Source organism: Hakea prostrata, chromosome 8 (genome assembly GCF_041222555.1).
Source record: "Hakea prostrata isolate BN-2017 chromosome 8, UWA_Hpros_2, whole genome shotgun sequence".
NCBI classification, from domain to species: domain Eukaryota; kingdom Viridiplantae; phylum Streptophyta; class Magnoliopsida; order Proteales; family Proteaceae; genus Hakea; species Hakea prostrata.
Genome location: NC_142607.1, coordinates 2,474,157 through 2,486,605, shown reverse-complemented (window position 1 = coordinate 2,486,605; position 12,449 = coordinate 2,474,157). Strand labels below are relative to the sequence as shown.

Here is a 12,449-nt window from a genome sequence, read left to right as displayed (position 1 = left end):
ATAAAACCCTTGGATTTGATGCCAAATATTTGATAACTATGAGCTTTGTACCTGCATTTTGTGTCCTTACTGATTTAATTTTTGCAGAGGTTAGAGAGAGAATGGTGATTGATGAAACCGAGAAGAGAGAGAAGGGAGGAAAAGGTCAAAGGTGGGGTTGAGGTTGAGTGGGTGGGTGATGGGTTAATTTGTGGGAAATCGAGGGAGGGAAGGAATGTTTGCAGCGAAATTAAGAAAGACCACGCAAAAACCGAAAATCAAACAGAACAGAGCAATTTTTGTTTTTTTTGGGGTAACAGAATAGAGCATTATCTTACATTAATGTGCACTTACTCTGCTATTTTCTCTTTGTTTAATGGCTAACGGAGAATTGGTGATTCCTTGATTTGGTTTATTTAATGGCGGTTGTGGGTGAAAGAGTGAGAATTGGTGAAGACAAAGTCTGTGATACCCAATAAACACACCAGACCAGAGAGCAGAAGGTGGTACTGTACTGGAAATTCTGAAACTCAAAGCGAAGAAAGAGAGGAAGTGTCAGTTCTCAGTTGCAGATTCCTTCCATTAATATTCCTCACCCAGTTTTCAAAATAACACAGCCCCAGGCTCTGGACCCCTACCTCAGCCCTAATTAGCCTCAGCCATAGCCATGAAACAGAGAAACAGAGAAACAGAGAAACAGAGAGAGAGAGAGAGACTGGAGAAGCAGAATTAAGAGACCCAGAAAGTGCAATAAAAAATAGATGCTCTCAAGTCTCATCTCAAAGGGAAAAAATTAAAATTTTGATAACATCATCAATTTCATATAATAGAATCATTATAGAAACGTCTCTGTTCAATTCCTTTTCTCCTCTTGCGTGAGTTTCAAGCTTAAAGCTTCTATAGGAACAGTGATTTCTGTTGAAGATCCCCTCTCAATATTCCTCTGTCTTCACCACATCATGATTTTGTGGTTACGACCAAGATCGTCTACCCATTAAAGCCCAACAGATTAGAAAACTCAACTTCAACTAATCCACAGTTTTAGACTAAAATATTACTTGTAGACTCACATTTTCTACAATTATCCAAAAGGACGATTTGAAGATAAGAGAAGAGAAGAAACTCTTTTCACCCAATGCCCAACAATAATCCTTTGCCTTCACTTTTACCCAGAGCTAGCTATCATGCTCTTTTTAATTTATTAATTAATTTATTTAAGAGTGTCATCTCAGAAAGTCTAGAGACTTTGATAGTTGAGCTGGTGATCAGCAATTGGTATTAACTCTAGCAAGGAAGCAAGTTTATGCACATTAGTGAGTTGACACAAACATAAAAGTTGAAGATACTACATAAATTGAGTATTCCTTTACTGTCCCATTTGAATGCAGATAGCAAATGTCTTCAACTGTAAAATCTATTTTTTTGTACATAAATAAAATCCTAACTCTTTGACCATATGTATATATACCAAAGAAAATGGGAGCAGACTTGAATGTAATGCACAGTATTCGCTGTCAACGGTTGAGATTGAAATATCAAATCTCGACCTTTGCAGTACAGTGTTGCGCAACACTGAAATTGAACCCAAGAAAATGTGTGGATTATGCACATAGTAGAAGCATGAGATTATATTAGGATAAAAGTCACTTTAAAGTTTCAGAGGTTTTAGGCAAAAAAATCATTAATGTGCAGAAAATTCCATATTGTAAAATCATGAAATCAGATTAGGATAAGACTCGCTTCAAAGTTTTGAGGGTATAGACCGTAGAGTCAAGAAATCATCATAATGGATTTTGGAGAAAGAAAAGCTTCTACTGAACCCACTTGCTGTATGGATCACCAACCCTATTTTCGGTTCACGCACACAGAATTTGAAGTTTGTTCCTGTTTGAGAATTTTTTTATCTTTTGGAACTATTTTCCTTCTCTCTGTTTTTTCCCTTTTTTTTCTTTGGTTGGTAGAGCACCTTTTCATCCAAATGAACTCAAGGAATGAAAAATCGGATCAGATCTACACATCCGGTTCATTCAAATCCGATTCCAATTTCCTCGCTTTCTATTTTGCTGTGTCTTCTATACTCATTAGGAGTAAGTTCTCCTTTGATCTTGGTGACTCGAACTTATTGATTTAACCCTAATTATGGTAAAACAGGTGGATACCCGTAAACCCCTCAATTAATTAAACCTCTTTCCTCACACCTAATATGTATTAGTTTTAGTTTTAGTTTTAGTTTTAGTTTTAGTTTCTCTAGCGATCTTCTCTACCCACTACACCAAATCCCGCAAAACCTCCTTTCTCTCTTTTTTTTCCCTTTCCAGATGACAACGAACCCAAATATGAAGACGATAACCTCATCACTGGAGCGTTCTTTTCAGAATTGCTCTCTCAACCGAGACGGCGCCGCCGGCTCCGCCGTTGGTGGCGCTGGACGATCCGCCATTTCAGATGAACCACAAGTCGAACTGAATTCTCAAGTCCCTCTTCCTTATAACTGGCAACAATGCCTGGATTTAAAGGTTTCTCTCTCTCTCTCTCCCTCTACATTAAATGCCCAACCAAACCATCTCTCCATCTGGGTTTTCACTCTTCGGTTATGTATTCTCTTATGAAAATTTTCTGTTGATGTTTGTCCAGAGGTCGCTATTCTGTGTTTTCTTTTGCCTGTTAAACTCACACATGTTTCCGTTCTGGGTTTCGGATTATAGAGAGAAATAATCTTATTGTTCCTTTGGATCTTTATATCTGGTGGTTCTTGTTCTGGGCTTGTTCTCTTTAAAATTTTTGGGTGCGTGTTTACCTTTGCAGACGGGGGAGATTTACTACAGAGATTGGGAGAACGGAACGAAAACGAAAGAAGATCCAAGGAAGACAGCAAGGGCTAAAGCTGATGTTTTAGATTTGCATTCTGAAGAGGAAAGCTCGTACTCAAATGGGTATGATGAGTATGACAGCGAGGGTTCTTCCTGTACATCTTCAACACCTCCTTCTTCAAGAGACGATTACCGTGACGAGGGCGATCATGTTCTCGTAGTTGCAGGTTGCAAGAGATGTTTCATGTACTTTATGATTCCAAAACATGCCCAAGAGTGCCCCAAGTGCACTGGTCCCATCCTTCACTTAGATCAATCGATCGAAAAACGACTCCCGTGATACTTGATTCCTTTATTTCTCTTTTTCCATGTGTTTTAGGCTTTTAGCTTGATTGTTTGATGAAGTGATTATAGAAAGATTTGTTAGGTCCTTAATCTTCCATCTTTTCTTTCACCCTTAATTTCCTTTTTCTATCACCTTGATTATGGGAATTGCTAGTCGCCATTAAAGTTGCAGAGAGAGCTCCAAAGAGGTCAATGAGGAATTTTTATTTTTTATTCTTTTGTGAGGGCTGAAGAATAGAATAAAATCAGTAATGATAAGGACGTGTGGTGCTCGTTTCCTTTCTGTATTCCTATTTCCTGCGATTAATTCTCTCTATTCTTTTCTTACTTTCAGATAATGATATCCGTCCTTCTCAACTTCAAAATCTCTCTGTAACCCGAAGAAAAAAAAATTGAATTTTTATAATATTTTGCATTTTTTTTAACTTTCCCCCTAAAGCGTCTGTGTCTCTGGTGTTCTCCGACCGGTAAGCGAATTTCCTTAATAATGGAAACCATTGAATTTAAACAAGCGAGAAGTACAATGGCTGGCAAGCATACCTTTTAAATTTTATGTTCTTTTCTTCTCATTAGTGCTGTTTTGTCTTTGTTTCCGGTTTTGTTTTGTAGGTTTGCGAATTTGGAACTTATCAGATTTGATCTTCATTAATTTCTTTCTTAAAAGTCTATGATTTAGGAGAAAATAATCATAGAAAAACAAAGTCTCACACGACCTTCTCGCCAATAAATGCGGTTGCCTTATAATAACGTTGTTATTATTTGACCCAATTTAATTAATGGAGGATGATGATTCATGCAGAAATAATGACTGATGATTGAGCTTAAAACTCGATAAGTTTATGGATTCATTATTAGAAAGACTGCCATTACTTGTTAATTTATTTTTTTTCATTTCCTGGCGTCTCTTACAATCAAAACTTGGTCTTCGGTAAAGATCATGCATTTCCCCAGGCTGGCAGCAGCGAGCTATGTATTAGCTTCATTTTAGTGTTTGAAAATAACTTCTCTTGGAATCTCTTTCTGTGTTGGAATTTTTTTGCGTTATGAGTCACGGATAGACAGACATGAGCATCATGCGTCTTCTTTTGCATTTTCAGTCATTTGGAATCTCCATTTTTGCCAGCAGATGAAGGGAAGGGCTTCATTGCCATATAAGATGTTAATTGAGGTGGAGGGCTTTTTCATGTCTGTAGATAAATGAGTAAACTCTTCTGGAGAATCAAAACTTTCTTCCAGATAAACCAGGCCTGAAATGATACCCATACGCATTTGCCTCTCTATGATAAGGTTTCATGGAGATTGAGGTCCCTCTCACACTACACTTAATGGTCAATTCATGCATCTCTTTGATTTTCTTTAGTAGAGAGAGATGGTGTCTCAAACAGAAATTTTGAAGTTGAGAATTATTGATGGAATTTAGTAACCAAATGCACTATTGAAGTTTAAAAGAAAGCATTGTGGGATTGCTATGTAAATGATCATATTAAGTTGGGATAAAATCAAATTTGTTGCTATTGTTCTTTTTTTTTTTTTTTTTTTTTTTTTTTTGGGAAGAATAAGCTTTTATTCAAATGATCCCAAGCAAACAAGCCCTACTTCCTGATCTGCAAAATCGCGAAGCCAAGTGAGACGTCACATGCCAGAGAAGCCTCGAGCAAGAAACAAGGCCACGTCGTGCCAAAGCATCATCAAATACATTGAGATGTCTAGGTATAAAGAATAAACAAAACTTCCACTGAAGGGGGTTGAGATTAGGGTTTTTCTTTTTATCCCTAGGATGTGTGTCCACTAAACCATAATATGACATTTTCTTTTATATTTTCGCAAAGAGTCCACTGAGCAAAACAGAAAGGGCTTTCGCAATTAGTAGAGGACCCTAAAAATTAAGCAGCAGGGATTAGAATTGAGCCAAACAATTGATTGGGAGCTCTTGACAAAGAGTTGATTTGTCTTGGGAGGATGGTTAAAAACTTCATCTTTCAATGGAGAGGTGTGGGTTCAAACCCTACCGGTGCGCCCAAGTATAGAAAACTTTTCACCTTGACCCTAGTTTAGGGCCTGAAAAGCTTGTTTTTACTTTTAAACCCTTGAAGCTGCCGGGCCAAGCCATGCCCGGTCCACCCTAATTTTTCTTGATCGGGCCGAGTTGAACGGGTTGGTCATCATCGCCCCATTGTAGGTATAGAAGATCTTCAGCCGTCAATTAGCGGCATCTTGCTGAATGATGCATTACACGTGGCCGCTGGGATGAAGCACGTGAAGGTTGACAAGGTAATCAGCAGTGATTTGCCCTGAATATAGGCAGTAGGGTAACTTTGCTCCCAGACGGTGTGAAGATGAAGAACCCAGTGTCTCCTTCTCCTTCTCTACTTGTCAGCTGCAATTCCTTACGATAGAACCGAAGCCAATTTCGTCACCAAACCAGAAGAAAATGAGCTACGAAAGGGTTTATGAATCTTACCCTCCTCCAGGTTCTTCTCCTTGTTCTAAGTTTATATTCTTTTGATCAATTCAAGTTCTAGTCTTAGATTTTTTATTTTCTTCTTCATATATTTGGGATTACAGTCCGTCCTTATTCATCTGTTTCTTTTCTGGGTTGAGAATTTGAGGTTGAACATTTTGGCTATTTTTAACTTGGGATTTTGGGTCAATTGATTTCTCATTAGAGAATTTTTGTTCTTGGTTCTGTGGTTTTAGGGCACTCGTCTCCTTACCCTCCACCACAGCAGAGTTACCCTCCACCCTACGGTGCACCGCCACCGCCTGGATATCCCGGGTACCCGCCGCCGCCGCCGCCTGCTGAGAGTCAGGTTTATCCACCACCGCCATCTCCTGGGTATCAGGGTTACTTCAGCGAGGGGTACCCTCCACCACCACCGCCACACGAACAGTACCCTCCCTACCAGCAATACCAGGACAACGGTCAGCCTGGCTGTGACTCATTCCTTAAGGCATGGTACGTTATGTCATTCTCTTACCCCCCCCCCCCCCCCCACAGCCTCTCCATTTTAGCGCTTGAGATTAGATTTTTCTGCTTTCTTAGAGAAATAAAAGTATATGATATATCTGATCAAGAAAGAGAAAAAAAATTTATTAACCCCAAATAAGATAGGTGTTCCTCATTTTGATATTCATCTAAAAATAAATAAATAAAAGAGAGGTTTTTTTTTCCCTTCAATATGGGCATCTGATTACAAAAATATTCTTACAATTGATATCTCTTTGTAGAGTGCCTCTATCTTTATCCTTCGAATCACTGATTTAAGGACTTATTTGTACTTCGCTTTCTGACTGTATGACCTAAACCTAAGGAAACATGGGTAATAGAAAATAGTTGGGATCCTCTACCCCGAGGGGTAGGATGGTGCTCCGCTCGCACCCGTCCACCACACATCTGGGAGGGGGCCACCCTTAACATTTCTGGTCTAGTTTATCCTCGCTCCAAGGTGCGGAAGGGTGTGAGGGAGCAAAATCCTCTAACTGTCCAGGTAGAGATCCAAACTCAGTGGAAAACAATATATGGCCGTCATTAAGATTCCACCCAAGTTGAATCAAATGTAGAAAATTGTTTACCATTGTGGACCTTAATGGCAGCTGTCATTGCATGATGGTATCATGGTAGTGGATATGCAAACAATCACATAATTCCGCGCATGATGGTAGTGGATATGCAAACTATCACATAATTTAGGGATAACTATTGTTGCCCCCCTATACTATAGCTTAAAAGGACCCAAGGGTGGGAAGGGGTATTGATGAACCATGGTTGCACTTGCTAGTCGTTTTTGTTCAGTAGGAAATTCGGCTATGATGTGAAGTCCCAAACAGGACTCAATGGAAAACCAGGATTAATCAAACCTGAGACTGTTCTACTTCTTTCTGAGACTTGTTGATTTGTTTGTCTTCTCAGTTTTTTTTTTTTTTTTTTTTTTTTTTGGGGGGGGGGGGGAAGTTCATTGCGAACTGTGATCAATCCACTAGACAGTGTTTTTTAGACTATCTCTCTCTCCTTAATTTATATTCCATGGAATTCACTGAATTATTCCGGGACTCACGCTATTTTTGTAGTTTCTTGAGTTCTTTCTTACTTAAAACCTTTTACACTCCTTCCTTCCAACATCTTGCTGGCCTAGAGCCACTTTTTGCATTCATACAACTATACCTTCTAGGAACTCCCATGCTGGATATTTTCCAGTCATGAATTTGAACCAATCATACGCCATTCTCTCAAACCTTCCCTAAGTGTTCTAAGAATATATATTACCATGGAGGCCAGACTTGAGAATTGAGAGTCAGTTCTTATAAAGTCTTTGAACTCTAAGTATACCAGTCATGAATTAAAACAAATTATACATTTCTTTCTCTACCTTCCCTAAGGCACCGTTTGCTTGTAGAAGTAGGGTGAAAAGAAGAGGGTGGGAAAAATAAACATGTGGAACCCATATGTAGTGAGGTCAGGGTATAGGAAAGGAAATTATTTTATGAAAAAGTTTCAAATGCGGGTCTCATTTTTGTTGTTTCCCTCACTTTTTCACAAAGTCCCACTAAATATGTGAGACTTTGAAAAGAAATGGAGTGGAAAAAGTAGCATGCCACATCAGCAAACAATCAGCCAACTTTTACAAACTTTTCCACCCCATTGAACCAAACAAGCCATAATTGAGATTTCATGGAAAAATTGACTTTTTCCCACCCCACTTTAGAGTTAGCAAACAAACGATGCCTAAGTATTCTAAAAATATGTATTCCGTTGAAGGCCAAACTATCTTGTCCAAGGGAAACGTAATCTTGTCAGATTAAGAAGTGAGAGCCAATTCTCATAAAGGCTCTGAACTCAAGTACTTGGATTGTGTTTTGTTATATTCAAATCCATAGGTTTAGGAGCTGCTTCGAGGAAAACTACTGCACATGAAGGACATCTCTACGCTCCCACTCCTTGAAAAAGAGAGGCTTATCTGGAATTCATGGATTATCATCGTCTATGACTCTAGTCTAGAGTTCCTGTTCGCTGTGCCCCTGAATGTTAGCATGTTGGTATCCTTTTCTTCCCCCCCCCTTTTTTTCTAAGACATGGTGTGAAATAGGCGGTTTGTGTACACTCATTGATTGGATTGGATGAAAGCTTTTGTCACATTCTCTTAGGTTTCCAGTTGTTATGGGCTGTTGTTTTGGGGGAATTTATGATCTCAAGTCTGGTGCACCACCAATTTTACCAGCGTGGTGCATCAGACGGTGCATGAGATTTGATATTTACCCGACCAAATGGATGGTATGTCCATTCACCATGTGGGTGCTTTGGGCAGTCGCAGGCTTGAGAGGATAGAAATCCTTGTTTTAGGTACTCTAGTGATGTTCTACTTGTCAATTTTTGCAGATTTGTTCAAATTAAAAGCTGATTCATATCAAGTCAGTCTTTTATTTGTCTTGAACTGCTAGAGACTATTAAGATTTTGGGGAATTGACACACGGTATGAGCAGAAGAATCCCCCAAAGGGAGAGGAGAGCCAGTGGCATTCAGTCTTGAAGGGAAGGGGGCATCTGCTCTGGGGCCAAATGGTTTTGGAGAAGACACAGCAAAGTGTAGGTGGTTGGAATCTTCAAACCCAGGGTAAATGATGCAGGAGGAAGGAGGGCTTGGATGGAGCAGCTAATAAGGAGGTCTTGGGTGGGAGACAAAAGGAAAGAGCTCTCCGGGCAGTGGAGGCTTGGGGGATGTTGCCTTTTGAACCAGACTAGATTGCTCTAGAAAACCTTGGGGAAAGGGGTGCAGGTGAAGTTCCAGGCAAAAGCCGAAGAGAAGGAACCAGACTGAGAGGGGAGCCAAAGGAGGGTGTCTCCATGAGGGAGGGGGGAGTGGAGGAGGGACCTAACCAGATCGAGCTTTTTTTTTGGGGGGGGGGGGGGGTGCAATTGGAGGGGAAAGTCCAGACTCCCTTGGTAATGCAGGAGGAGGGAGGGGTAGTCTTTTGGGATACCCAAACAACTTGTGAAGGTGCTAGATCACTATTTTCACATAATTGGGTTCTTTTAAGAATATAACTTCAATTTTCCCATCTATTCAGTTACTGGAACTTGTGAAGGCTAGTGCATTGGCATCACCTTGTTTCTGGTCATAGGACAACTCCCTCCCTCTACACATATATGATACCCACCCCCCCAAAAAAGAAAAGTAAAGAAAAAACCCAACACACAAAAGACGAAGAAACAAAGAGCCCCTGGTTTACGAAGTGGTGATGAGGTTGAAGCCTCATTCTCTTGTCACATTTATTTGTTTCAAGGTAGAGAGGAAGGTAAAAGCATGCTTAAAAATATCCAACCATTAGTACCTAAAAATAGGAAATCTGTCCGGCTTAACTTAACAAACACACAGCTTAATGGTACTATCATAAGCCATCCTTAAAATCGAATCCTACCTCCAAAGTGAACAACTTGCATATGAGCTCTTACCCTGTGATGCGAAATCATCAAAATGGATGTCAACTTAGCCTTTTCAATTATAACACCTACCTATTAATACATTTAGAAATTGCTAATCTATTTACTATTTTGTGTCTTGTATGGTGTATTTCTATTTCAGGTTTGAATATTTGTGACTAAATTTTAGTTCAAGTTCTTACAATTTTATGTTTGTGTAAGACATAGAATTCGTTGCAGTATTTTCTGTTCCCAAACCCCAACGCGCAACACTCCCAGATTAGCTTGCATCTATACACTCTGGTCTGTGTTATTTGTGATGATATCTTTTGGATTTCTTCTAGTTTTTTTACCTGATTTATTTGTTTCCACTTTCCAGTTTGGCTGCTCTCTGTTGTTGCTGTGTGTTGGAAAGCTGCTTCTAAGCTTTTCCTGGAGGCTTCTGATGCTGTACATGGAAGTGTTACATACATGATGCTGTTATTAGATAGAGTCTATTTAATTTTTTTTGCCATTTTGTTGAACCTAGTATTTAGTGTCCCTTGTGTATGTAAATGAACATGTTTCTTATGTTGAATGTAACCTTATCGGTGAGAACCATGAACATATTTCTTACATAGCCATGTTTTTTCATTTTGCTGATTCAGTAGATAGAGAGGGGTTGAATCCAGATCTTCTCCACCCGGCCAGGCTGTTTGCCATCCCCCCACCCCTTTGTATGGGCGATGTACCACGGCAGGCCGACCCAGAAGACAGGGGATGGGCTAACAGCCTGCCCGGGTGGAGAGGATCTGGGTTCATAGGGGGTTTTTGCTCAATATTGAGGAAAAATCAAACACGTGCCCAAGATGAATTTGGATCCTCACCCCGTCGGGGAGCACTCTGTGCTACCCCGACGGGTTCTTGACCACACAAAACGTGGGGCCCACGGGTAAAATTAAAATTTTTTTTTTGTGTTTTTCCAAAAAGTGTTTTTCACCGTGGGCCCCACTGCTTTGTGTGGTCAGAAACCGTCGGGGGAGCTGATCCGGATTCGCCCAAGATCGTCTTTGTGAAAACATGTCAGTTTCCGGTATTTCACTATTCATCATGCCATCCACCAGCTAGTGATCTCCTTGGAATAATAGAAACAGAAAGACCATATTCTATTTTGCCAAAAATAATTCTCTGAGCTTACTGCCTAGGAGAGACTGCAAAGCTATACCTCTGTCTGGTGGCGATTTCCGCTAGCAAGTTATCTCCTTGTTAAGGTAAATAATAGAAGGATCAGGTTCTATTTTAAGAAAAAAATTATTCTCTAAGCTAATGGCAAGGGCCAAAGGAGAGAAACTTGGAAGCTGAAACTAATTAACTGCTTGTACACTCGCCTTGTAAATTGTAATATTTCCTTGATCTACCGAATTTGAAGAAGGTTTACTTGATAAGATGTTTTTAAAAAGATTTCAAATCTGCAGATTTTCAAATATCTAGAGATTTTAAATCTGTGGAGTCATAATTTATAAAATTAAATGTTTGCTTGTGGAATGAAATTTATGGATTCATCTTAAAAAACTATTTGATCGACGTGATTTTTGTGAATGTGTAAATGTATAGCTTTTTTGAAATCTCAGGATTTCACCCCTTACCCATAAATCTACAGATTCACGTTTTTAGTGTAAAAAGGTGAATCTCTAGATTTCATGAATCTAGAGAATTTTACAACCAAACAAGTATAATTCTCATATTCATGAATCCAAAGATTCAAAATCTCTAGATTCATGTAACCAAACAGGCCCTAAATAAATTATTAAAAAATTGGATTCAAAACGGATAAGCTACGGGCCGTCGAATTTGGAAGGGCAATTTGGTTTTTTCAAGTCATCCCTTGTTTTCTTCTGTAAAACGGAGGAAAGTTGCCGAGTCGGATGGTTTTATTGGGAAGACAAATATTCAGAGGCACACCACAGCAACCGGCGCTCAGATTGGAGCCGGAATGGAGATGTTACGGCACCCCTAAACTTGAGGGGTATTTTGGTATGTGGGAGTTATTCTCCATTTTCTCGTGCAAAACGCCGACGTGGCAAGTTTCGTGGATAGGCCATGGCAGGCTATCAAATTGGAGGTGGATCGGATGAGTTGCAGGCGACCAAATTTCTAAGGGCATTTGGGTCTTTTCGAGTGGTCTCTCATTCTCTTACGTAAAAGCGAAGAATGACATCTATACCCATCATTTTTATCTTAAATTTTTATTGTTAATTTTTTCTTTTGGTCGGAGTCCAAATAGTGGTATTTCACATGTGAAGTGAGAAAAATAACGAATAAATACCGAACTCTTGAAATTTTTTAAAAATCCTGGGAGCCATGGCCCCCTGCCCCAATGTGGCTCCGCCACTCTCGTAATCCATCTTATCTTCAGAAAATCCACCTCAACTATTCGTATCAAATAAAAATTACGATATTGCATAGTTGAAGGGAACTATCCAAATACATGGTTTTTTTTTTTGTTCTCTTCCTACACCACCATAATCCATCTTCTCTTCAGATAATCTACCTCAACTATTAGTATCAAATAAAAGCTACCTCAATTACAAGATTGCGGCGTTGAAGGGAACTATCCAAATACATGGGGTTTTTTTTTTTTCCCTCTCTCTCTCTCTCTTCCTACACCACCATAATCAATCTTCTCTTCGGAGAATCTACCTCAACTATTAATATCAAATAAAAGCAACCTCAACTATTCGTATCAAATAAAAACTACGAGATTGCGTAGTTGAAGGGGACTATCCAAATACTTCTTTTTTTTTGGGGGGGGGGGGTGTTCTCTTCTTACACTACCATAATCCATCGTCTCTTCAAAGAATACACCTCATCTATTAGTATCAAATAAAAGCTATGAGACTGCGGAGTTGAAGGGAACTATCC

The 12,449-nt window shown here is 39.5% G+C and overlaps 2 protein-coding genes across 2 annotated transcripts; both read left to right on the top strand.

Moving 5' to 3' along the window:
- The first annotated feature begins 1,937 nt into the window (after window positions 1-1,937).
- On the top strand, window positions 1,938-3,829 carry LOC149006232 (protein CURLY FLAG LEAF 2-like). Its single transcript, XM_089166241.1, has 2 exons — window positions 1,938-2,495; window positions 2,785-3,829. The coding sequence occupies exons 1-2, from the start codon at window positions 2,298-2,300 to the stop codon at window positions 3,127-3,129; spliced, it is 543 nt and encodes a 180-aa protein (XP_089022367.1). The 5' UTR covers window positions 1,938-2,297; the 3' UTR covers window positions 3,130-3,829.
- Window positions 3,830-5,442: 1,613 nt separating this feature from the next.
- On the top strand, window positions 5,443-10,232 carry LOC149006231 (uncharacterized). The gene is made up of 3 exons (XM_089166440.1): window positions 5,443-5,605; window positions 5,832-6,090; window positions 9,928-10,232. Exons 1-3 carry the CDS (start codon window positions 5,566-5,568, stop codon window positions 9,971-9,973), a joined length of 345 nt encoding a protein of 114 aa, XP_089022566.1. The 5' UTR covers window positions 5,443-5,565; the 3' UTR covers window positions 9,974-10,232.
- Window positions 10,233-12,449: the final 2,217 nt, after the last annotated feature.

What these genes read in the sequence shown, in the direction of transcription:
- LOC149006231 (XM_089166440.1), top strand. Translation starts at nt 5,566, where the DNA reads ATGAGCTACGAAAGGGTTTATGAATCTTACCCTCCTCCAG. An exon ending in TGAATCTTACCCTCCTCCAG is followed by an intron (nt 5,606 to 5,831) that starts GTTCTTCTCCTT and finishes CTGTGGTTTTAG; the next exon opens with GGCACTCGTCTCCTTACCCT. An exon ending in GACTCATTCCTTAAGGCATG is followed by an intron (nt 6,091 to 9,927) that starts GTACGTTATGTC and finishes TCCACTTTCCAG; the next exon opens with TTTGGCTGCTCTCTGTTGTT.
- LOC149006232 (XM_089166241.1), top strand. Translation starts at nt 2,298, where the DNA reads ATGACAACGAACCCAAATATGAAGACGATAACCTCATCACTGGAGCGT. An exon ending in AACAATGCCTGGATTTAAAG is followed by an intron (nt 2,496 to 2,784) that starts GTTTCTCTCTCT and finishes TTACCTTTGCAG; the next exon opens with ACGGGGGAGATTTACTACAG.